At 52.1% G+C, this 25,094-nt stretch overlaps 1 protein-coding gene across 7 annotated transcripts in view; it reads left to right on the forward strand.

Moving 5' to 3' along the window:
- TSPOAP1 (TSPO associated protein 1) overlaps window positions 1-25,094 on the forward strand; it is a 3,238,928-nt gene that overhangs the window by 2,718,435 nt on the left and 495,399 nt on the right. For all 7 annotated transcript variants that reach the window (XR_013608584.1, XR_013608585.1, XM_078679480.1 and 4 more), the window contains one exon: window positions 1,119-1,287. Coding sequence is in view for 5 of the 7 variants with exons in the window: in XM_078679480.1 (XP_078535606.1) it covers window positions 1,119-1,287 (169 nt within the window). In the remaining 2 variants the exon portion in view is untranslated. The remainder of the gene's footprint in view (window positions 1-1,118; window positions 1,288-25,094) is intronic.

The raw sequence follows: 25,094 nt of genomic DNA on the forward strand, positions 1-25,094 counted from the left end.
CCCTAAAGTAGGATGCAGGTACCGGGTCCATAGTGTTCTGGAGTGCGTATAAAAACCGGGGAAGGGCCATCATTTTAAAAAGCCCTGCTCTCTCCAGAAGCTGACATGTATTTTTAAATATAACTTTCCGTATTGATTTGGCAAATAAAAAGAGCAATACAAGGAGAGAAACTAGAGAAAGGGTCAAACACTTATGTGCTATGTAGCGGCACAATACATGCAGCCTACATAGAGAAAACGGCCTCCCAATAGACGCCTGTGGGGTCGGCAACCTAGCCAAACACATCTCTGCCATTGCAGCATTGTGATTAGCTTAGGGAAGGAGAGGGAGGCTGCCTGCTTCCTGTAAGGCGTTAGGCGCAGAGAGGAGACGCAACACAGGACCGGAGGCGAAGGTAGGTTTAAATGTAATCATTTTTTAAAAATTAACACCTCCTCCCCCCCATGCGATCCCCCCTCCCGCAAGTCATGCCGGCCACGACTGCGCACCTCCTTTTTGAAGTACTGAGCTTGCTGATCTATACCATGAAGTAATAAATATTGATGAAAAAGAAGTGAAAGTTACTTTCCTTTAGCACCATTTTTTATCATGGATATATTCATCAACCATCTCTAGTGGAACTGCAGTAATGGAAGCCGAGTTATGGATTAGGCCTATGGTTTAGGCAAAAAGGCAACTGTAGTTGTTTTACGTTCATGTTGTATAAATCTGTATTTACCTATCTATCTATTTCTCTTTCTATCTATCTATCTATCTTAAAATCCAATGTTGCCTTTAAATAGGCGTTTGTTTACTAAATTGGAGAGATTTCATTTTGCTTCTGTTGTTTATATGGTGTGGGATCTTGTACCATTATTGTTTATGAATGTAATCAAATACATGTGATTGATAACGGGTGTTGCAGCTAAGTAACATTTGCATAGCCCTTTTTATAAATGATTTTTAGATATTTCTTGTTAATAAAAGTGTTGTGGAGTATGTCACATAGGCAAAACAAGCCAATATATATTAATTTAATACAGATACTTATACTGGAAAATTAGGATTACTTTATTTTACATAATTACTTGTTCTGTGATTAAAGGTACTCTTGAAATTATCTCCTTTCTTCAAACAGGTGTATGGTGACAAAGATCCTGATGGTTTCTATAAAGGGGAATGTAACGGAAAAAAAGGATATATTCCCTGTAACATGGTCTCTGAACTGGAAGTAGAAAATGAGGGAGTTGAATATCAATTGTTACATCAGGAGTTTCTGACAGAGAAGACAATCCTGGATGAACTAGGTATAGCCCTACTCACATAATGTTTGCTCAGCTTGGTTTTATTCTCGTCAATTTTGCTTGTGTTCTACTTTGCGGTTGCCTTATTGGGCTAACTTGAAAGGTCCACCTGCAGCATATTTGTAGTAAGCCCGAAGCCTGCTTCTACCTTTGGGTGTTCAATGAATTGTATTTCTTTGGTCTGATTTTCTCCTGAATTTCTTTGTCTTTTATAAACATGCTGAATGTCAATGTTAATTTACTAAAAACACACACATTTGATTATATTAAATTAAACCTCTTAAAAAGCAGAAAGGTAGCAATACCTTCATTTGTCTCAGTCACTCTTAAATGCTCTGGATCTCATATCAGTCCATTGTCTTTTAGCTAATCTGTGCCATCATATGGAACTAAATGCAAATCAGCATTTTCTTGCTAAATAGAAGAAGTCCAGTCTGAAGTGGTAAGCCATCTCCTCTCTGAAGAGGAAAACAAGCAATCCTAGACCAGTGTTGACGTTGACGGGGATCATCTGTAAGGTCCTGCCTGACTCAGGTGGCATATAGAGCTGTAGATTTCTTCTGGGTATATCTTTTGTACTTAGTGAGATTCCTGTGTAGACAGCACAAAGGAATAGTCAAACCAAAATATATAGTTGCGGTCAACCAATTTACAGGCCATCCAATTGCATATGTCATGTCCTGTTTTAGCTCCTTATTTTTAATTTGTAACACCTGTTCAGTCATCATTCCCACTCAGAGAGTTAAATAAGCAGATTCTTAATTGGCATCAGGGTGTGCAAGGCAAGCAGAACCCTATTTGGAACTGTTGCAGGTTCACCGGAACCAATAAATCAATTTTTACTTGGCATATAATTTTTGATTAGCTACACTCAGTCGTCTGGCTCTGTTTATGTTTTCCATATGCCCCCTTCCAATACGTTTTTCAATTATATGTTATGACTTAGAACCTCATTAGCGAGGCAGGGTGAACATTTTTAAAAATACACAACTTTCACAATCTGGCAAATCTCACAGCAGATATAAACCGATTTTTCAGACTTTATAGCAGTGTTGTTACTTGAGCTGCAGAGGATTTACAGAGTCATATTGTTAGACTGGTAAGCATTCCGGACTAGAATATCAAACAGCAGTAGTGATTGTCACTTAGACATGAGTTTAAATACATTTTGGAATGCAGTTATCTGAAAGAAACAGGTTAGTATTAGATTCCTTACCTTAGAATATCCCCAGGCGTCAGTCTGGATCCGGAAACTTTTGCGTAGCAGTACCCCTGCGCGTCGGTAGGCGTCGTCTGCAGGCGTCCCCTGCGGCTCCGCGTCGTCGGCGTCGTGCGCCGTGATGACGTCGCTGGAGTATATAGACGCCGCCTCCGCGCGCTGACGTCAGTTCTTCTTTTTTCCGCGCCAGTTAGCGCAGATCCGAAGAGCAGTACTCCGGTCTTTTGACCAAGTTTTTTGTTAACTTCTTTACGGTGCCGGTAGGATGCCCGGTTTCAAGAGTTGTGACGAGTGCGACCGCATGATGTCGGTCACCGACCACCATCGACTCTGCCTCCGGTGTCTGGGCGCGGACCACGACGTGGAGTCCTGCGTCGACTGTCGGGCCTTGACTGGAAAAGCTAGGCGGGAGCGGTCCCGCAAGCTTCTCGAACTCCGGTTGTCGGCCCCGCGTCGAGAGCGGTCCCGGTCCGGTCGGAGGTCGAGGGAGCGGTCGAGGGAGCGGTCGCGGAGCCGCCATGGGCGCTCCGGGAGTCGCCACCATTCCTCCGGCTCGTCAGGTAAGCACAAGAAGTCGGGGCGTCGCCATCGCACCCCCGACTCCCCCCGACGCCCGCGTGCTGCGGCCGGGGGCTCGGGTGACCCCACCCCCGCGGTCCCGCATGGGTCGCCGACGCCGTCTGCCCCACACCTGTCGGTCCCTGGGGAAGGCGCGTCGCGTGAGGAGATCGAGGCCTTCCTCATTGCTATGAGGGCGAGGTCTTCTCCGGCGGGGCCTTCGGCGCCTGCGGGCCCGTCGGTCCCGTCTGGGGGCCCGAGCGGTTCGGGTGCTCCTGCCCCGGCGCCGCCGGTGGCTCCGGCCCCGGCGCCGCTGGTTCCCTCTGGTTCGTCGCCGGCTGGTCTCCCGGCCTCTCCGGCGTCGGTTCCTGTGGGCCAGCCCATGGTACCGCCCCCGCGTGGTGCAGCGACTCCGCCGTCGGCTCCGGCCGGCGTCGGGTCCCCGGCACCGACGCCGCGCGGCGCCACCCCCCTTTCCTCCCCGACTCCGGACTCGGAGCCGGACCGGCGTCGGCCGACGCCGGACCCGACGCCGATGGGGCCTGTTGACCCCGATGTCTATATCGTCGACCCAGAATATGGGTATGACGAGGAGGAGTATGGAGAGGGTTGGGAGGGGTCTGAGGACCCTCTATCCCGTGCCTGCCAGTACGATGTGGACTGGGTAGGTGATCTGGGTGATGCCAGTGGCCTGGACGAGTCGCCCAACCCTGGGTTTGTCTCTCCGTCCCCTGTGGCGTCCGAGGCGGGTGCTGCCTATTCGGTGGTCCTGATGAGGGCTGCCAAGGCCTTACACCTTGAGCTCCCCGTCGCGAAGGTCAAACCGAATATCCTGACGGAAGTTTTTAAACCGCAGTCATGCCCCCAGGAGCCTCTGCTGCCGTTTAATGAGGCCCTGACGGATGTCCTTCTGGGCACCTGGTCCAGGCCCGCCTCTGGTGCGCCGGTTGACCGGAACGTTGCCAGGCGTCACCGTCCCTGCGCGGACGACCCTGCCTTCCTGTCCACCCATCCCTCCCCGGAGAGTCTGGTGATCCAGGCCTCCACTTCGCAGTCCGCATTTCCGTCGGCTCCGCCCGACCGGGAATCAAAGAGGTACGACCAATTCGGAAAGAAAGTGTTTTCCTCTTTGAGTGCTGGGCTGCGGTCTTGTAACACCGCGTGCCTCTTGGGCCGCTACACCCACTCCCTGTGGGATACGGTCGAGGAGTGTTTGCCGCAATGCCCCCAGGAAGTGCGGGACAAGCTCACCCGGGCCTTTGTGGAAGGCCGGGATGCGGCGCGGTACTCGATCCGTTGTGGTCTGGACACCACGGACTCACTGGGACGGGCCATGTCCACTACGGTGGCGATTCGTCGCCATGCCTGGCTGAGATCTGCCAACTTCTCACCAGACGTCCAAAATACGCTTATGGACATGCCATTTGATGGCAGTCGCCTATTTGGTGACAAAGCGGACCACGCGCTGGAGCGCTTCAAGGACTCCAGGGTCACGGCCAAGTCCTTGGGTCTCTCGACCCAGACCCAGCGCCAGCAGACGGGTTCGTTTCGGCCCTTTCGTGGCCAAGGGAGAGGAGGTCCCACACGTGCTGCCAGCCACGCGGCGCAGAGCGCTCCCCAGCGCGGTGGCGCCCGTGGTTTCCGCCGTGGTGGCGGTAGAGGCCAGCGTCGTGGTCAGTCCACGCCTCCCTCCGCTGCGGCATCCAAGCCTTCCTAGTCCGAGCTTTCGGGCTCACGTGACGCCAGTGGGTGGCAGGGTTCGCCATCACCACTCCCGCTGGCGCGCGATAACATCGGACAGGTGGGTGCTGCAGCTTGTCCGAAGGGGCTATGCCCTCCCCTTCGAGTCCACTCCTCCAGCCATGCCACCGCAGAACCACCGTGTGTCGGGGGACCACTTGACACTTCTGCAGGAGGAAGTTACGGCCCTCTTGGCCAAGGGGGCCATCGAGCGCGTTCCTGGGCCAGAAGTAGGGTGTGGTTGCTACTCCCACTACTTTCTGGTACCCAAGAAGGACAAGGGAGGCCTGCGTCCTATCTTGGATCTACGGAACGTCAACGGCTTCCTCCGGAAGGAGAAGTTCAAGATGTTGACTTTGGCTCAGGTCTTGGCTGCTCTAGACCCACACGACTGGATGGTAGCGTTGGACTTGCAGGATGCGTACTTTCACATCCCCGTCCTGCCGGCCCACCGGCGTTACCTGCGGTTCACGGTAGGCCACGAGCATTTTCAGTTTATCGTGCTCCCATTCGGCCTTACCAGCGCCCCACGGGTGTTCACGAAAGTGATGGCGGTGGTCGCAGCTCATCTGCGCCGGTTAGGGGTTTCAGTCTTCCCCTACCTCGACGACTGGCTGTTGAAGGCGGGCTCGCCCCAGACAGTCGTCCACCACCTTCAGATGACGGCAGACCTCCTGCACGAGTTGGGGTTTTCCATCAATGTGCCGAAATCACACCTGTGTCCCTCTCAAAAGCTCCTTTTCATCGGAGCGGTTCTCGACTCGGCGCAGTTTCGGGTTTATCCCCCGGAACGGCGGGTCCGGGATATTCAGGCTCTGATTCCCATCTTTCAGCCGTTATCCCGGGTTTCGGTCAGGTTGACGCTGCGGCTTCTGGGGCTGATGGCCTCCTGCATCCTTCTGGTGCATCACGCCAGATGGCGGATGCGGGCTCTGCAGTGGGACCTGAAGTTTCAGTGGGCCCAGCATCAGGGCAACCTATCCGACCATGTCCTGATCTCGGAGGGCACTGCGAGACAGTTGCAGTGGTGGCTTACAGACCGCGATTGGGTCAGGGGCAGATCCCTCTCCCTTCCCCAGCCGGAGCACGTGGTTGTGACGGACGCGTCCCTCCAAGGCTGGGGTGGCCACTTGGGAGAGGCGGAGATCAGAGGCCTCTGGTCTCCGGCGGAGTCCCGGCTCCATATCAACATGTTGGAGCTGCGGGCGATTCGCCTGGCACTGAAGGCATTCCTCCCCTTTGTCAACGGGAGTGTAGTGCAGGTGTTCACGGACAACACCACCGCCATGTGGTACTGCAACAAACAGGGCGGTGTGGGGTCGTGGACCCTTTGCCAAGAGGCTCTGCGCCTCTGGCAATGGCTGGAACGTCAGGGCGTGACTCTGACGGTTCAACACCTGGCAGGTTCTCTGAACGCCAGGGCGGACGAACTCAGCCGTCGGTGCTCGGTGGATCACGAATGGCGTCTGAACTCGGATGTGGCGAGAGGCCTCTTTCAGCAATGGGGAGAGCCTTGGTTAGATCTATTCGCCACAGAAGAGAACGCGCAATGTCATCAGTTCTGCGCGTTGGAGTTTCCAAGACGGCACTCGCTCGGCGACGCCTTTCGGCGCGAGTGGAGTTGCGGTCTGTTGTACGCCTTTCCGCCTATACCACTTCTGCCCAGAGTGCTGAAGAAGATCAGGCGCGACCGGGCCCAAGTTATCCTTGTGGCTCCGGACTGGGCTCGAAGGTACTGGTATCCCGAGCTACTCAGCATGACAGTCGGTCCCTCGATCCGCCTGCCCCTTCAGGAGGACCTTCTGTCGCAGCAGCAGGGGACGGTCCTCCACCCGAACCTGTCCAGTCTCCACCTCCATGCGTGGAGATTGAGCGGCGACAGTTGAGGCCATTTGACTTGCCTCCTGAAGTCTGTGATGTCATTCTGGCAGCCAGGCGTCCCTCCACAAAGTCGGTATACGCCTGCCGGTGGAACAGATTTGTGGCATGGTGCACAGCAAAGGCTGTGGATCCCCTTTCTGCCCCTCTATCTGAGGTTCTCCTCTTCCTCCTTTCCCTTGCCCAGCAGGGCTCTGCTCTGGGCACTATCAAGGGCTATCTTTCTGCCCTTTCCGCCTTCTTGAGGCTACCTGATCAGCCATCTTTGTTCAAGTCCCCTATTGTGTTAAGATTCTTAAAGGGCATCACGCACATGTATCCTCCAGCTCCGTTCGTGATGCCTCAGTGGGACTTGAACCTGGTTTTGACTTTCCTGATGTGCGCTCCCTTTGAGCCCCTTCATTCCTGTCCTCTCCGTCTTCTCACCTTAAAGACGGCCTTCCTGGTAGCCATCACCTCTGCCAGGAGAGTGAGTGAGCTCCAGGCTCTTTCTGTTCAACCTCCTTTCTTGTCTGTTCATCCTGATAAGGTGGTTCTTCGGACCAGACCTTCTTTCCTGCCCAAGGTAGTCTCTGCTTTTCACATTGGGCAGTCCATCACCTTGCCCTCCTTCTTCCCGCCTCCGCATCCTTCAAAGGATGAAGAGCGGCTCCATCGTCTGGACCCAAAACGTGCGCTTTCATTCTATATGGATCGCACACGCCAGTTCCGGGTGGATGACCAACTGTTTGTTGGCTACGTGGGTGAGAAGAAGGGAAGGGCGGTACAGAAACGGACCATCTCTCGGTGGGTCGTCCTGTGCATCAAAGCATGCTACTCTTTGGCTCGGAAGGAGCCTCCTGTTGGGCTGAGGGCCCATTCCACTCGGGCCACGGCGGCTACTACTGCCCTGGGCCGGGGAGTCCCTTTGCAGGACATTTGCCAGGCGGCCACGTGGGCCTCGCTGCACACCTTTGCGAGGCACTACTGCCTGGACAGTCAAGTCCGGAGGGATGGCTTCTTTGGCCGTTCGGTCCTCCAGGACTTTCTGGTGTAGGTTGTATTGGTTCGCAGACCCACCACCGGGGTTGGTATTGCTGGGGTATCTATTCTAAGGTAAGGAATCTAATACTAACCTGTTTCTTTCAGATGAACAAGTTACTTACCTTCGGTAACGATATATCTGTAAGAAACAGTAGTTAGTATTAGATTCCTTACCGCCCCGCCCATCCTCCCCGTTCTGCGAACTGATACCTAGGGTTAGGGACATCCCTTTCAGGGCCCTAGTTTCAAATGGCACCAGTGTTGGTTCTCACATGGCTCTGCGTGTTCTGGCGCGGAAAAGCTGTGTGCAAAGAACTGACGTCAGCGCGCGGAGGCGGCGTCTATATACTCCAGCGACGTCATCACGGCGCACGACGCCGACGACGCGGAGCCGCAGGGGACGCCTGCAGACGACGCCTACCGACGCGCAGGGGTACTGCTACGCAAAAGTTTCCGGATCCAGACTGACGCCTGGGGATATTCTAAGGTAAGGAATCTAATACTAACTACTGTTTCTTACAGATATATCGTTACCGAAGGTAAGTAACTTGTTCATTTTGACTCCAGAATTAAACTAGTCAATTTATGAAAAAATTTACATTTTCTCATACAATTCATATATATTTTACAGTACATATGTTAAATATAAATAACCATACATATATTTTTCTGCACGTGGATAAATTCTGTCTTAATAGTCTATTCACTACTATTACATATTATAGATGACACAGTATGCAAGGAATTAACACAGGTAGCCAGTACAATAACTGAAGCTATCTAATTCTCACAATAGGTCAGAAATTGTGAGGGCTTCAAGGGGTGAGACTTGTTATGCTATTGCTGCCCACTATCTGTGAACAGTTATCTCTGTTATGTGAGTGTCCACTTTATTTCAATGGTATGCATATCAAGACATGGTTGACCACAGTATGGGCAGAATTACCACCAGTATGCCAGGAGCAGCACCATATTAGGGGTGGGCAGTGCTGTGCACCAATATAGCTTGCCACAATATTACAAGAATTGTCGTCATAATGTAATGCCAAGGTCAGCAATATACCAATAGAGAGCTTCCCCATGCCACTGAAGCAAAAAACATGTCAAGAATTTCCAGTACTATTACAGGGACAATATTTCAACACGGTAGGCACAATTTGAATGCACATTTATATGGATGCACACACAATAATACACTAACTCATTAACATCCACACACACATACAAACAGGTTGTTAGAGTTTTTTCAATGCTTACCTTTTTCTGCCACTGGGGACTAGATCCTGTGTTTGTTGCCCTATCTGTTTATTGACTCCAGCCACACTCATCTACCATTTCTCCATCTATTTAGAGTTCTTGGTGACAAGGCAGGCCCTGCATCAAACTTAAATGTGTGAGTGACATTGTAAATGTGATGCATGTCCTGCCATTGGCTTTTGTGAACTGACGCACAGCACTTACCTGTTGTCTGGTAAAGACTCTTTTAATAGAACATTGTCATCAGTGTTTCAAATCTGTCCAAATTATGCATGTCTGATGAACTGTGTAGGGGTAGCCAGCCCATCATATATGCATGTGTTATTGTTCACCCATGCTACTCTGGCCTCTGAAGCTGTTTATGAGGAGGAATGAAGCACAACTTTACAGTCCTTCAGAGTGACCGTCTGTGGGGGACAGGTTTCAGGGCACTCCAGTGTGCTAATAGACAAAGTGTCCCTACTTAAGGCCTCTGGACAATTGATTGGATATCACCTGCCACAGTGTTGTTAATCAAATCAAGATTTTAATTCCTGTTAGTATATGATTCTATGTCAAGAATGCTACAGGTTTTCTATTATTATACTAGTTCAAAAGTACCAATGATGAAATCTTATCAAAATGGTTTTCAAATATTGTTATTTTTTTTTAATGCAGCTGTCACAACCAGTTCCCTGGCGTAGAAATATATATCATGAGATCTGAAGCCAAATTGGCTCCAAAGGTGAATTTATCTTTATCTGCTGGTTAAGCTGCAGGTTTAAACTGGAACAGAAAGAATGACCAAACATGCCTTTAACATTGTTGTTCTCTTCTCATAGGATTCTAAGCCTAGACCACACAAAGTTTAGATTGAATCCTCTTACTGTAACAATTGCTAACCTTATTTGTCTGTCATTGTTAGATTTGGGGGTCTCTAGTTGGCACAGGTAGGTACTTGTGAAAAGTAGGGACCTTCTCCTCTAGTCAGGACAAGGGGGATTACACTCCTAAAATAACCCCTGCTCACCCTCTAGGAAGCGTAGCGCGAGCAGTCAAGACTTATTTCAGAGGCGTTGTAAGGGATGTACGTCAGTACAACGCGATCATTTTGATCGCGGTACTTTACAACACGGTTTTCACAACGCAAGTCGTTTCATCGACTTGCGTTGGAGGGCGCTGGATTGAGGATTAATTTAATTTTCTATTCCAACTCCAGCCACGTAACAGTAGGGAAAGTGTCGGAATAGAAAATCAAACTATTCCTTAAGCAAGAGCGCCATCCAGCGCAAGTCGTAGTAATGATTTGCGTTGTAATGGCTGCGCGTAAAGGTCGCGCGGTGTAAACACCGTGTTGTAAAGGATGTTTCCTGTTGTAAGTTAAGCAGTTGTGACCACATACAGTAATCCAGTGACACCACTACAAATGGACACTACACAGGTTTTATATAAAAAATAAGTAGACTTTACATATAGTTACCACCAGACCATAAACGACAAAAATACACACTAGGATTACTTTAAGATGGTAGATTTAAGCTTAGTTCAGTTCAGTTCTTGGATGCGACACTCTGCGTCTATGTACCTTAAGTTGCGTTGCACTTTCACGACAAGCAATGTCGCAGCGATGGGAAATGCGGCAAAGTTGAGATGCAAAGAAATAAAGACGTGAAGATCTTCCAGATGCGGCACGCTTCTCGGGATGCGAGAAATCCTCGGTTCGAAGTGTGGACTGCAGTGGCGACACCCTTACGATGCGACGGCAACAGCTCCAGCGGCAACGCTCTTCTCCGACGATGCGTGAAGCTTCCGCACAATGCGACAACTACAGCGGTGACATCCAAGATGCGACAGCAGCAGCTCCGTCAGCGGCGCGCTTCTCGGGGATGCGAGGTGCACTTGGTCGATGCGGTGCAATGCGACAGTTCCAGCGGCGACACCCTCCTGCTTCGGAGTTGCGACGGCAGGCACAGCGACAGCAACACGCTCCGACCTCGTTGCAAGATTCTTCTCCTGATGCGGTGCAGTGCGACAACTACCGCAATGACACCCTCCTTCTTCAGAGTTCCCGCGGCAGCAGCAGCAACGGCGACACGCTTCCTCTTCGTTGCGGCACGCTTCTCTCCTATGCGGTGAGGGTGCGACAGTTCCAGCGGCGACACCCTCCTTTGGAGTTGCGACTGCAGGCACAGTGATGGCGACACGCTTCTTCTCGTTGAGTCGCGCTTCCAGCTCCTTGCAACACGCAGTTCCTCAGAAGGCCCAAACAGCAGCAGGCACTTCCAAAAGAAATCTGGGGAGCTGGGGGGGTGAAGTCTGTTGTGCCTGAGACTTCAGCAAGAGGCAAGCTCTTTTCCAAGCCCTTGGAGATTCTTCACAAGTTGAAAGCAAAGTACACAGAGTTCCTTTCTCCTTCCTTTGGCAGTAAGGCATCCACTGCAGGCCAATCCCCAAGCAGCACTTCAGCTTGGGAATAGTCTCTCCTCAGTTTCTTCAGGTTCCTCTCCTCAGTAAAGGCTTCTTCTTGTAGTCCAAAGTGATCTACTTTCATGGGATCAGGGTCCCAATATTTATACCCCAAAATCCTTTGTTCTCTGAGGGGAGAGGGGCCTTTGCCCATTCCAAACCAGTTGTGAAGCACTCTGTTTACCAGACTTCTCCTTTCCTTTCACAGTGCAGGGCAGGCACATCAGACGCCCCACAGGAGGTGGAGCCAGCACTGTGGAAGGCAAGTACAGTCCTTGAACACTTTGTTTACAGGACGCCTTCTCTTCTTTGAGTGTGCAGGGCAGAGACATCAGCCACTCCCCAGGGGGTGGAGCCAGCATTGTGGAAGGCAGGCACAGCCCTATTCAAGTTTCAGGTGCAACTCCTCCCTCCCATCTTGATGCAGATCTCTCTATTCACCACCTGTCTCCTGGAATTCCCCAGCCCTGTCACTCTCAAAACCAGACATAGGAATACACAACCTAGCAGAGGCAGGTTTGAATTGTTAGACAAGCAAATACCTACTTTCTAAAAGTGGTATTTGCAAACACAGAATATTAAAATAAACTTCACTAAAAGATGTATTTTATTATTCTGAGTTCAGGCATACTAAACTTGAATTTCTACCATGTTCTCTGAGACTGTTAGGATTATAAAATGTAATAATTCTAACTGCCCATTCGGGCCTATGGAGAACAGGTAGCGTTGCAATAGTGAAAAACGAAAATGTCTGTAATTCACTATTAGGACATGCCACACACATCAGGGCTTGTCCTACCTTATAGTTACAATGCACCCTGCCCTTGGGCCTACAGCAGGGCTGACTGATATGAAGAAAAGGGAAGCTTTAGGGACTGAGAAGTGGGTGCACTTGCCCAGTCAGCATGACAGTACCAGATTGCACTCAGGCTCTGCAATGGCAGACCTTAAACACATTTTACAAGGCTGCTTCTGTGGGTGGCACAACCAGTTCTGCAGGCCCACCAGCAGCATTTGGATTACACACCCTGGCACACTCAGTGCACTAGACTAGGGTCTAACCGGTAAACCAAAATAGCCAAACATGGAACCACTGATTCATACATCAATTTACAATAGGGAGCACTTACACTGTGGCACTGAATAGCAGTGGCACAGTGCCCAAAGCATCTAATACCAGCAAAAACACTTGAGGCAACAGCAAAAATGGAAGGGAGACCCACGCCAATGGTGCCAGGTCTAACACTCATCAAGTCATAAAAAGGGTAATATTCTCTTGCGTGAAAGTCCTAGCCGACCTTTTAGTACACAAACACCTGAAAACCTCTTACATCGTGGGAGGCCAAACGACGTCACCTTATAGACAGGTGAAAAAGAGAATTCTCTTGTAAGGGATTTCCATTTATAGTCAATAGCACTGAATAGTGCTGCCCACTTGCGGGGACCTCGGAGCACTTTTAAACACTATATCTTCTTAAGTGTAGATGTTCGCCTTTCTTAAGGAAGTCCTGTAGAGTTACTTGAGAAAGAAAATATTATGCAACCTCTAGGGCTAGGCTACAATTACCCAATTCTTCATCTTGTACTTGAAAAAGAGGCTCGTAGAATTATCTATATGTATAATTCCATGACATTTTCATACAACACCCTAAATCTCTTTCACAAGCCCTTTTTTGTTAGAGCATAGAGATGAAGGAGAGCAGGACAGTGTTACCCCAAAAGTTGTCATTATACGAGTTAAAAATAGAGACTTTTCCTTTAAGAACACAGGGAGCACCAGTATTCCATCATTCGGAGCAGGTGGCAGTTGCCTCAGTTATTTTTTCTGGTTCTTGCTGACACGACCCTGGAGCATTGAGCTCGGCCTGTTTTGGGTTTTTTCCTCAAAATTCCATTTTGGTGACAATCTTTTTATTTGAGGTCTTTGGTCTCTCCCTGCCCTTTCCTGTCTTTTCCTGACCAACATTTGAGGGTTTTTTTTCCAGAAAAAGGCCATCTCTTTCTGACAAATTCCAAACCTGTCGGGGAAAACAGGCCAAGACAGACCCTAATGAGGTGTGTATACTATGCCTCCCAGAAAATCATGTTCCTGAGTTTTGCCATCACTGCAGGTACTTTTCAAGACACACTGAAAGACCGAGAGAAAAGTCACCTTCATGGTACTGAGGAGCAAAGAAGACAACAGCAGTCTGAAGGTGGGTCCTCAGGGTGAGGAGAGGTTCATACTTGTACCAGGGCTCTGTTATCTGTCTCTGGATGGCGCACCAGGAAGAAAACGGCATGGGTCCCGGTCAACATTAAGAGGATTCAAGTCAAGGAGAGGTACGGTGCCGACCTGTTCGCCGTCTGCCCATGGCTCAATGTTGAGGAAGCGCCGCAGGTCAACGTCAAGACCAGGGGTGTCGACGACCATAACAATTTCGTCGATGCGCAGATCTTGTTCAGCATCGAGGAGCCCATTGAGTACAAGGCCACCACAACGCTCGCCCTTGAGATCCGATCGACGTCTATGCGCCACCGAACATCGGCGTCCATACTGACGTCGAGGCGCCAACGACAATCACCGTAGGCAAGTTGTTTAATGTTGGGAATGCTCTTGACATCCTCAAGACTACAGTAGGCAAGAAGGAAGAGGAGACTTATCTATTCCTCTCCCGATTCGTAGTATTCAAGTTTATACTCCCCTTCAAGGTTCTCCTCTGCCAGTGCTATCTCCGCCTCCTCCTCCTTCAACATCGCCTCCTGCATGGACACCACCGGCGCCAGTCGCTCTGTCTCAGAGGCTCACACCTGGGTCTAGATCTTGCCATCACTCTGAGTGCCACCGTCACAACTCAATGTGCTCATCTCCATCATCCAGGCTCTCCCATCATCATCACCATTCAAAACTGTCTTGGTCCAAACACACTACGGAGGCGTCATCCACTGCTACAGGACCATATTCTCCAACTCTTTCAGACTCCCCACCTCCACACATATCACCGGTGGATGATATCACTACTTTTCAAGAGTTATAAAACCTAATATTGCGATGTCAGTTCCAACACCAACAACATCAATAATCATTGAAACCCTTCAACATCGGTCAGCATCAGGACCTTTGCTGGCACTGGTGCCAGGACTATTAGAATCGGCGATTGACCTCTTCTTGATACCAGCCTCTGTCAAACCACCTCCATCCAGGCTTCAGAAAAAATACCACCCTCCTGAGCAGGATCCTACCTTTCTCCATACTGACGCAACACCAAACTCTGTCATTGTAGTAGCGGCAAAGAAACATCATGCCACTACTCTCACTTCAACAGTTCCTCCTGATAAACAGTGTCGGAAGTTAGACTCTGTGGGTCGGAAGGTTGCAATATGGCAGTAACCACCAATAAAGCGGCGAGTGCAACCGCCCTTTTAGGCAGATATTACAGGGCTCTGTGGTAATCCATACAGCAGTTTGTTGAACATCTCCCAAGAGACAAACGGAAAGACTTGGCAGAAATCCTCAATGAAAGATTGCTGATTTCCAAGCAAATCATTAGTGCTGCAACAGATCCTTCCCTAGTAGCTATACAAGAGTACCGCCATGCTGTTGCTCTTCAAAGGCAATCTTGGCTACGCTTTACCTCCCTCAAGCCAAAATCACAGCAGAGAATATTGAATCTGCCATTATCCTGGACTACTCTATTCAGAAGCGACACTGAATGGTGAGATGGCATGAATGAAATCAGAAATGGAGACTGAAGGCAGTTTGTTTAGAGCGACCCAGAGAGGGTTCAGACCCCTCCGTCGGGACGCCAACAAGGTGATGGACAGCAACAACACCAACGACCTTAACAACCATACCAAAGGAAGCAGACATGGGGTAGATCCACCCAGCAGCCTGCTCAAGCAGATAAGCAACCATCTGATACAGACTACTAGCCGCAGATTCCTCAACATAGAATTATCCCCAGGCGTGAGACTGGATCTGTAAAACTTTTCTGCCACATCCCTCCTGCAGTCCAGGGGGACAGGACCATGTGACTCCGCCCTGACGTCGTTCGTGACTTCAGCGAGGATACAAAAGTCCTACCCCGGCACGCCTACGTCAGTTTTTTCTCTGTCTGCGTGCAACGCGGATCCGGATTGTGTCCTGGCCTGTTTTCAGGCCTTTTCTTTTTTCACGCTTTGGCGTTACGTGGAACAGTGTGTGAATGCCTTCGGACTTCAAGACGTGTACCTCCTGTGCACGTCCTATGTCGGCGACGGACCCTCACCCGATTTGCATGTGGTGCCTGAGTGAGCACCACGACTCGGAGGGTTGCGATGCCTGCCAACACCTTAAGCCTAAATCAATGCGGAAGCGCCGGATGAAGTGGCTGTTGGCCCGCTTGTCCAGATCTGTGTCGTCCCAGCATCCGTCCCCTAACTCGGAGGCAAGGAGACACCGGTTTCATCTGCGACATCGTCTTTCGCCGTGGCCCTTTGGGCGTGGCTCACCGGCTAGTAGGTCCTTAAGTTTGTCTCCGAGCCCTGTCCTCCTTCCGCGGTGGGTGCTGTCTTTCCCCGGGACAGGCGCCCCCGCCTGTCTCCTCCCTACCCGCTGTTTCCCGCTGCGTAGGCGAATAGGGCCCAAATGACAGCCTACCCTGCAGCGCTGCAGGCTTCTTTGACCCTTCCTCCACCTCCTGTGACATCTGCGGATCCCTTGCCTCCCGCAGGGACTTCCACAGAGTCGCCAGCAGCTCTGGCCCCGGCACCGGAGGTTTCGGCTTCAGGTCGTAGGAGGGTAGCATCGTCGCGGTGTTGTCCTTCGGGGGCCCCCTCTTCAGCGCCTAGCGTCCCTGCCTCGCTGCAAATCCCTACGGGGATCCCTGTGGTGTTGCAGGTGATCGATGGCCGAGTCGTTGCTGTTTCGGCGCTGGGAGCCTTCATCCCCAGCTCCGGTGGAGTCGCAGGTGGAGGTCGGGACCTGGGACGCCTTTCCTAATCCCTCTTGGTCCTCGACGCGGGTGGCTGCCCCATCTGCGGCCAAGCCGGCACCTTTTCGGCGCCGCGCCTTCACCGTTCCTGCGTCGACCTCGTCCCATTCAACCTGGAGAGCATGTTGTGGCAGGATACGGTCTGGCGCCGCGGTCGCCATCGGTCAGGCGCCAATGGCGAACTCCACGGAGCCCCGCCGGCGTTGGGTTCTGGATTCGTCTCCTGAGGTCCCTTCTTCTCCAGAGGTCTGTCATCTGTTGGTGTGTTCCTCCCCGGAGACAGGGTGCTGTGTTGGGCATTTTGCAGGGAAGGCTCTTTGCCGTCCTCACGGCCTAAATCCTCGAACCCTTCTTTCTGTGCCTCGCGGCTGGCTTCTCCACCGGCCTCTCCGCCTTCCCCTGGGGCCCCTCAGGTTCCCCATTAATCTGTGGATCCCCCACTATTCCGGGGCTTGCCGCTTCACCGGGGCCATGGGGATGGACGGCTCAGTGTGCAGCTGTTGCCCACAGAGGAATTACTTTCCCCTCCGCGGCACACCTACTGAGGCCAGTGTTCCCTTTCTTCGGGCTATTTCCACGGCTGCGGGTATTCTTAGGATGGGTGAACCTGTCACTCCATTTCCTACTGACAACCTCTTGGAGATTTTCCACCAGGGCTCTGGTGGACGGGAGTTGTTCCTTCCTTTTGAAGCATCACTCCATAATTCTCTTATGAGGGCTTGGGGGTGCCCTGCCACAGGCGATCCGGTGCCTCAGGGACTACTGCATCGCCTTCGTCCTGCTCCACACAACCTGGTCTGTCTTTCATTTCACCCTTCTAGTCAGGGCGCTCTTCTGCGGAATGCCTTTCCGTGTTTGCCTATGGTGTTGTTTCCTCCGTCTCGGGGGGGCCCGGTGGTTGGATTCATGGGGGCGTAATGTCTTCGCTTCTTCCAGCGCTGCCTTGGGGCGCTTAACACTTTGTGTGTGTTGACCAGGGCTACTTCCAGCCTGTGGGACTTTTTGGAGTCCCTTCTTTCTCATGTCTCTCATGAGAGTGCCCGTGCTGATCTGCGGGGCCATGTGTTGGATAGTAGGGAGTTGGCCGCGTTTATTATTCGTGCGGTTTTGGATGTTGCTGATGCCATTGGCCGTGCTATGGCCACTTCTGTGGCTCTCCTTCGCCATGCTTGGCTACCTGATGCTGTTTTTCCTGAAAATATTAGAGAGCGTCTGGTCGATCTACCTTTTGACAGGGTCCTGCTGTTTAATACTCATGCTGACTCCTCTATTCAGCGTCTTCCTCCTCCTCCCCTTCTCCTCCTACGTAGGTTATTTTGCTGATCCCCCGGGTCGTGGTGGGAGGCGTTATCCCACTTTCTTCTAGTTTTCGGTTTTGGAGTGGCTGTTACACTTTCTGTGAGGGTTACTGTGCCCTTGGGTCCTTGATTGGCCCCTCTCTTCCGTTGGCTGCTGGTTCAGCCCCCTTTTTTGGTGGGGATGTATTTTTGGCTGATTAGTAAGCCTTCGGTGGTTTCTGCCGCAGGTCTATGGTTTTGTCCTCTGATGATTCCCATGCTTCTTGGGATGTGTCCTATCCTATGTGGAGTACATGTAGCTATTGTATAGCCCTGTCTTATGCTGGGAGGGTGTGGACTCCCCCTTGCGGGTTCCTTGCCCCTCCTGGTGTTGCTGTATTACGATGGTGCGGTTTTTGGTCTTTACTGGGGCATGGCTTGGCCATCTGCGGTGTTGTGCTGCGGTGTGTTTGCCCTTTGCCTGCCGTTTGCTCCGGTCCTCTGTCTGGTGTTTCTGAGGGAATAGTTTCCTGTGTTGACAGCCTGGTCCGTCCTACTTGTTTCTCCTCATATCTTCTAGATAATCGCACATCTTCGTGGATCAGTTCTGTCTGGAGTGGTCCCCTTTGGGGTCGTTCGGGACGTTTTACTAGCTTTGCCCTTGTTCTGAGCCTGACGTGGTCTGGGCGTTTAGTTTCATGGCGCTTGTCAGCGGCTGACTGTCCCCGTCTTCTCTTCTGTTCTATGGCCGGAGGCCTTGGCGTGGGCCCTGGCGCTCCTGCTTCTTGGCCTGTGGTGCCATTGTGAGATTACGCTCTTATTCTTCCGCCTGCCTAATTGCTGAGTGTGAGAAGTTGGCCTGGCATATGATGTCCACTATTCTAGCACGACCCTTATTGATGGTAGGTTTAGACAAACTTTATAGAAAGCTATCCTAGTGGTAGCTGTGGAGAGATGCCTTCAGGCTAAGTCTTGAAAGAATGTAAAGCAGTTTGTTTTACCAGTCTATAATCTCTTGCATGATCAAATGAAAGGAGAACCACACCAGGTATATATACAAAATATAAGTATTTATTTTAAATATACCCCTCTAGTTTCTGTATGAGGCTAGAAGTAAAAGTACAATACAAGAACTTAAATAACACACAGTAAATTAGCACAGTAAACGTTTTTCCCTAGGGGCCTCACAAACCATATACTAAGAAAGTGGTATAAGTACCGCTCTGAGCATAGATACAAGGCCTAGGGCCTATAGAACCGCTGGGTCAACCAGGAACCACCCATGGTAGGGACGCAGTAGACTCACGGGGATGCTTGCAGTGTCTAAACACAGCCGTGAATCACCATTGACTTCTATAGAGAAAGTTAAAGTTTAAAGATTAAGGACACTTAGGAGTGGACTACGGTAAGACCCTTTCAGTACTCGACACTTCGAGAATCAAGACCCACGGGAGCACCGAAGTACCTGTGTTACCTCACCCAGGGAAGCCGGGTGCATAGGTGTCTTTTTGTGTCGGGTTTCGTCGTCGTTTCCAGTGGAGAGTTGCAAAGAAGTGCTGCAGGCGACCAGGAGAAAAGTGTCCGGATGGATCCAAGGGTGGATTGGAGATCTGAAGAACCTGAAAGCAGAGGGGACAGAGTCTGGGTTACTAACCAGTGACCAGGAAGGCGACAAGAAGATGCCAGCCGATGTTGGGTGCTTTCAAGTGATGCAGGTGAAGCTTGACTCTTTAGCCACTAGGACTAGGAGGCGTCGACGATGACCAGGAGCTGGATTTGAGCTGTCCCACGTCATATGTCGAGTGCTGCAGCGTCGGTATCCGGATTGGACCCAACAAGCCTTGGCAACAGCAACCCACACAAGATGGAAAGATTGGCTTCGGAGCAGACCAGCAAGGTCTGAGGGACTCACCCTTTGAAGGGGAGTCAGGGCATGTATGGAGCAACCAGGGAAGCCCAAGAAATAAAGAATTTACCTTTGTGGGGACCCACCAGTCAACGGACTAGGGATCGCGAAGGAGCCTTGAGCAGAGATGCTGAAAGCACACCCAAGGAACATTCGTGTGGTGTAGGCCCACAATCCTCAATGCAAAAGGTGCTCAGGGTGTTTGTACTACAAGTAGCCCAATGCACAACTTCGGGAAAGCTCGGGAAGTCGATGCACTAGCAAATGTGCGGGATGGCAAGAGTTCCGGTCCGACGTCTCTCGTGATAGCTACAGGTCTCAGCTTTGCTTGGGACTCGTGTCAACCTCTAAGATGTCTGGAAGTCCATGTCATTTGTCGCAGATTCTTCAGGATCCGGCGGGAGCCTCAAAAATGCAGACCAGTAAGATGCTTCTTTGGTGCCTGTTTGCACAGGGGAGTCACTCCTTGACCCCAAGGGAGATTTCTTCTGTCTTCCACCCGATACGGAATGTCGAAGGTCCAAGATTTATGTTTCAGAGTTTCGTCCAGGGTAATCTAAAATTCTTGGGACTCGGTTCCTATACTAAGCTTAAGGGTTAGACTAATTCTAGGTTCCCACCTATGGGAGGACCTGGGGAGGGGGTGGTTACACCCCTTTCCCTTTGTCCAGTTTCGCGCCAGAGCTGGGCTGAGTGCCCCAGCAACCGGTTTGAACTGGAAAAAGCACGGGGATACCTTGGGTGCCCCAGGCACTGTCTGGAAAGCATTCACTGAATGCAACCCACCCTGCCCCAATACACTAAAGCCTGTCTGGGGAGGTGCTGGCACCTCCCTGGATAGGAAACCTACTGTCCAGGCCTCCCCTGCCGGAGTTGCATCCAGCAGCAGAAGGTTAGACTTGTGTCTGTGGCAGCAGCATCGATTTTGTGATGCTGGGGCTCTTTTAAACATTTACCTGGTAATTAAGTGTGTACATGTCTTCTCCCACTAGAAGGGTGGAATTCTACCCCCGCCGCCAGGACTGGCCGGTGGGTAGGATTCCTAAGTGTTTGACACCAAACATGACATGTTTTAATACAGCCTTTCCAAAGTTAGCATTTACAGCGAGGTTATAATGCACTTAAGAGTAGAGCTGAATCATAGAACAGCTATAAGGAAGGGATTCAGATAGCTGCAGAGGGGCTCAGCTCATGCTTGTGCACCCTCTCACTGAAAACTAAGCACTCTGCCTTCAGGATTGTCAAGGCCTGCCATAGGAGTGACTTATGAGTTTATATGTGTCTATATATATATATATATATATATATATATATAGGGAGATATAGGTATACAACATCTAAGTAAGGGGTGCTTACACCACCTTACCCAGGCTGCTAGTGCAGACCTGTGGTGCCATCTTGGAAGGCTTCCCAGGGGTGGCATAAAACATGCTTCAGCCCCTAGTAGGCCTTTGGGGTAACTATGCTCTTGGTACCTAAGGTACCATATACTAGGGACTCACAAGGGTAACCCAGTAACCAATCTGGAGTGTACCTAATGTACAGGTAATCAATTTAGAGAGAGAACAGCTAGGCTGTGGTCCTGATTTGCAGGTCGATAAACCAGTGAAACAGCAAAAAGTGGGTGAAAGAGAGCGGAGTGGAGCTGGCAGGGAGAAGAGCACAAGGGCATGCACAATATGGAGGGGGACTGTGAGGAAACACAGGGACGAGAGAGAGCAATATGAAGTACAGAGAAGGAGGAAATAGCAATACATGAGAGAGACAGCTAGCAAGCTACAGGGGAGGGACAGACACAATAAGAGGACAACGCTGAAAAATTAATTCAAAATGAGAGTAACAATAAATCCAACTAATGGTAAACAAAGGGTTGGCTCTTAGCCTACTGTAAGCTGACAGTAGGTCTTTCGCCCTTTTGTCAACAATCAGCTTGCTCTGCCTGGTAGGCAAGGCCTAAAAAGTATGATTATGGTTTCTTGATTATGTAGTCAGTTTTGTGGTGTTTATTATTATAACATTACTTTTCACCTTTTTCCAACAAGTTGGCCCTATTATTTCTCTTTCCCAACATAAAGTGTGTAATTGCATGAATAGCTTGATGTTATAGTTATTGATTTATAGGGGAATATCTGAAAGAGACACGTTAGTGATAGATTCCTTACCTTAGAATATCCCCAGGCGTCAGACTGGATCCTGAAAATTTTGCGTAGCAATACCCCTGCGTGCCGGCAGGCAACGTCCGCGGCTCCGCGTCCGTCGTCCGTGTCGTTAGCGCCGGAATGACGTCGTCGGAGTACTTAGACGCCACCCTCACGCGCTGACGTCAGTTCTTCTTTTTTCCGCGCCAGCTAGCGCAGATCTGGAGAAGCTCTACCCCTTAGTCATTTTTTGACTAAACTTTTTGATCTTTTGATCATTTCTCTACACGAGTCTTCGACTCCGACGGTGCTGGTAGGGATGCCCGGGTTTAAACCCTGTTCCAAGTGCGACCGACTGATGTCGGTTACCGACCCCCATCGCCGTTGTCTCAAGTGTTGAGGCCTCGACCACGACGACCGCACCTGCTCCGACTGCCGGGCCCTGACGTCTAAAGCTAGACGGGAGCAGTCCAGCAAGCGACTTGAGCTCCGGCAGTCGGCCCCGCTCCACTCCAGGTCCCGGTCCCACAGGAGGTCAAGGGACCGGTCGCGGGGTTGGAGCCCTCGCAGCTCCGGGAGTGGACATCGGTCGTCAGGATCCAAGTCCTCAGGTAAGAGGCATGAGAGGTTGGAGAGACGTCATTGTTCCTCCGACCCGCACCGGATGCTCGCGCGACGCGGCCGGGGGTTCGGGTGACACCACCCAGGCGGCTACGGGGGAGTCGCGGACGTCGCCGCCTGCCCCACACCTTCGGGTCCCTGGGCATGATGCGACGCAAGAGGAGGACGAGCGGTACCTCATGGCCATGAGGTCCCTCCCTCCTCAGCCGGGTTCTGTGGCGCCTCCGGGCCCAGCGGCTCCGGCTGGAGGGCCTAGCGGGTCGGGTGCTTCGACGCCGGCGCCACCGGCGACTTCGGTCCCGGCGCCGCAGGCCCTCACTGGATCCGCTTCCGGGTCGTCGCCGGTCGACCTCACGACCTCACCGGCGCCGGCCCTGCGTGTGTCGCCCCCGGCGCCTACTATGGACGCCGTCCCCGATCCTACTCTCGGTCCGGTTGCGGCGCCGGAGCGGCGCCGCTGGGCGCTGCTCTCGACGTCATTTGGAGATTTCTATTGCCACGAACCGGCCCCATCGGTTGACCCTGAACTGCAGGAGATGGGTGACAAGGGTGATTGGGAGGGGTCTGTGGACCCTCTGGCACAGGAGTGTCAGTCTCAACAGGACTGGACATATGAGCTTGGGGAGGCCAGTGGACTTGACACTTCGCCAGACACTGGATTTGTCCCCCCTCCCACCGTGGCTACGGAGGAGGGGGCTGCTTACAGTGTAGTGTTGACGCGGGCGGCCAAGGCCTTACACCTTGAGCTCCCCGTCGCGGCCGTGAGGACTAACCTCCTCATTGAGGTCCTTAAACCGCAGGCAAGCTCCACTGAGCCTCTCCTGCCGTTTAATGAGGCCCTGTGTGACGTTCTTGTGGGCACTTGGTCCAAGCCCGCCACAGGTCCGCCTGTGGATAGGAACGTGGCCAGACGCTACCGCCCGGCCCCGGGCTACCCTTGCTTTTTGTTCATCCATCCCACCCCCGAGAGCCTGGTCATCCAGGCCTCCACTTCCCAGACCGCATTCCCGGCGGCTCCGCCCGATCGCGAATCCAAGGGGTATAAACAATTCTGTAGGAAGGTGTTCTCGTCCCTGAGTTTGGCACTGCGGTCAGTCAATACCGCATGCCTCTTGTGCCGCTACACCCACACCCTGTGGGACACGGTCGCGGACGTGCTGCCACAATGTCCGGAGGAGGTCCGGGCAAAACTCACCCAAGCCCTTGCGGAGGTTCGAGATGCAGCGCGATATTCCATCCGGCGTGGGCAGGATACCACGGACTCACTGGGCAGGGCGATGGCAACGACGGTGGCGGTTCGACGCCACGCCTGGTTGAGGTCCGCCAACTTTTCGGCCGATGTCCAGGCCACTCTTCTGGACATTCCGTTCGATGGCCGTCGCCTCTTTGGCGACAAGGCAGACCATGCGCTTGAGCGTTTTAAGGACTCCAGGGCTATGGCCAAGTCCTTGGGCCTCTCTGCCCCACGCCAGCAATCGGGTGCCTTTCGCTCCTTTCGTGGCCACGGAAGGGACGCCCCCACACGTGTTGCCAGCCACGCACCGCAGAAGGTTCAACAGCGCGGTGGCGGCCGTGGAAACCGCCGTGGCGGCTGTCGGGGACAACGGCGAGGCCAGTCCACACCTTCCCCCGCAGCACCTGCCTCAAAGCCCTCCTAATCTGTGCTTTCAGGCCCATGTGACGCCAGTGGGAGGCAGGGTTCGCCATCACCTCTTTCACTGGCGCACTGTCACTTCGGACTGGTGGGTGCTGCAAATCGTCCGAAGGGGCTACTCCCTCCCCTTCGAGGTGACCCCTCCAGCCATGCCACCGCAATTCTACCGCGTGTCGGGGGATCACTTGCAAGGGGGCCATTGCACGCGTTCCTGGGCCAGAAGTAGGGTGTGGTTGTTACTCCCACTACTTTCTGGTACCCAAGAAGGGCAAAGGGGGCCTACGCCCTATCTTGGACCTACAGAACATCAACGGCTTCCTCCGGAAGGAGATGTTCAAGATGCTGACTTTGGCTCAGGTCTTAGCTGCCCTGGACCCCGGAGACTGGATGGTAGCGTTGGACTTGCAGGACACTTATTTTCACATCCCCGTCCTGCCGGCCCACCGGTGTTACCTGCGGTTCACGGTAGGCCACGAGCACTTTCAGTTTACCGTGCTCCCTTTTGGCCTTACCAGCGCCCCACGGGTGTTCACGAAAGTGATGGCGGTGGTCGCAGCTCATCTGCGCAGATTAGGGGGTGTCAGTCTTCCCCTACCTCGACGACTGGTTGTTGAAGGTGGGCTCGCCCCAGACAGTCGCCACCTCCAGACTACGGCCGGCCTCCTGCACTTGCTGGGGTTCTCCATCAACGTGCCGAAGTCACACCTGTGTCCCTCTCAGAAGCTCCTCTTCATCGGAGCGGTTCTCGACTCGGCGCAGTTTTGGGTTTATCCTCCCGAACAGCGGGTTTGGGATATTCAGGCTCTGATTCCGATCTTTCAGCCTTTATCCCGAGTCTCGGTCAGGTTGACGCTGCGGCTTCTGGGGCTGATGGCCTCCTGCATCCTTCTGGTGCATCACGCCCGGTGCGGGCTCTGCAGTGGGACCTGAAGTTTTAGTGGGCCCAGCATCAGGGCAACTTGTCCGACCATGTCTTGATCTCGGAGGGCACTGCAAGACAGTAGCAGTGGTGGCTCATGGACCGCGATTGGGTCAGTGGCAGAGCCCTCTCCCTACCCCACCCGGAGCACGTGGTTGTGACGGACACGTCCCTCCTGGGCTGGGGGGGCCACATGGGAGAGGCGGAGATCAGAGGCCTCTGG

Source organism: Lissotriton helveticus, chromosome 3_1 (genome assembly GCF_964261635.1).
Source record: "Lissotriton helveticus chromosome 3_1, aLisHel1.1, whole genome shotgun sequence".
NCBI lineage: Eukaryota > Metazoa > Chordata > Amphibia > Caudata > Salamandridae > Lissotriton > Lissotriton helveticus.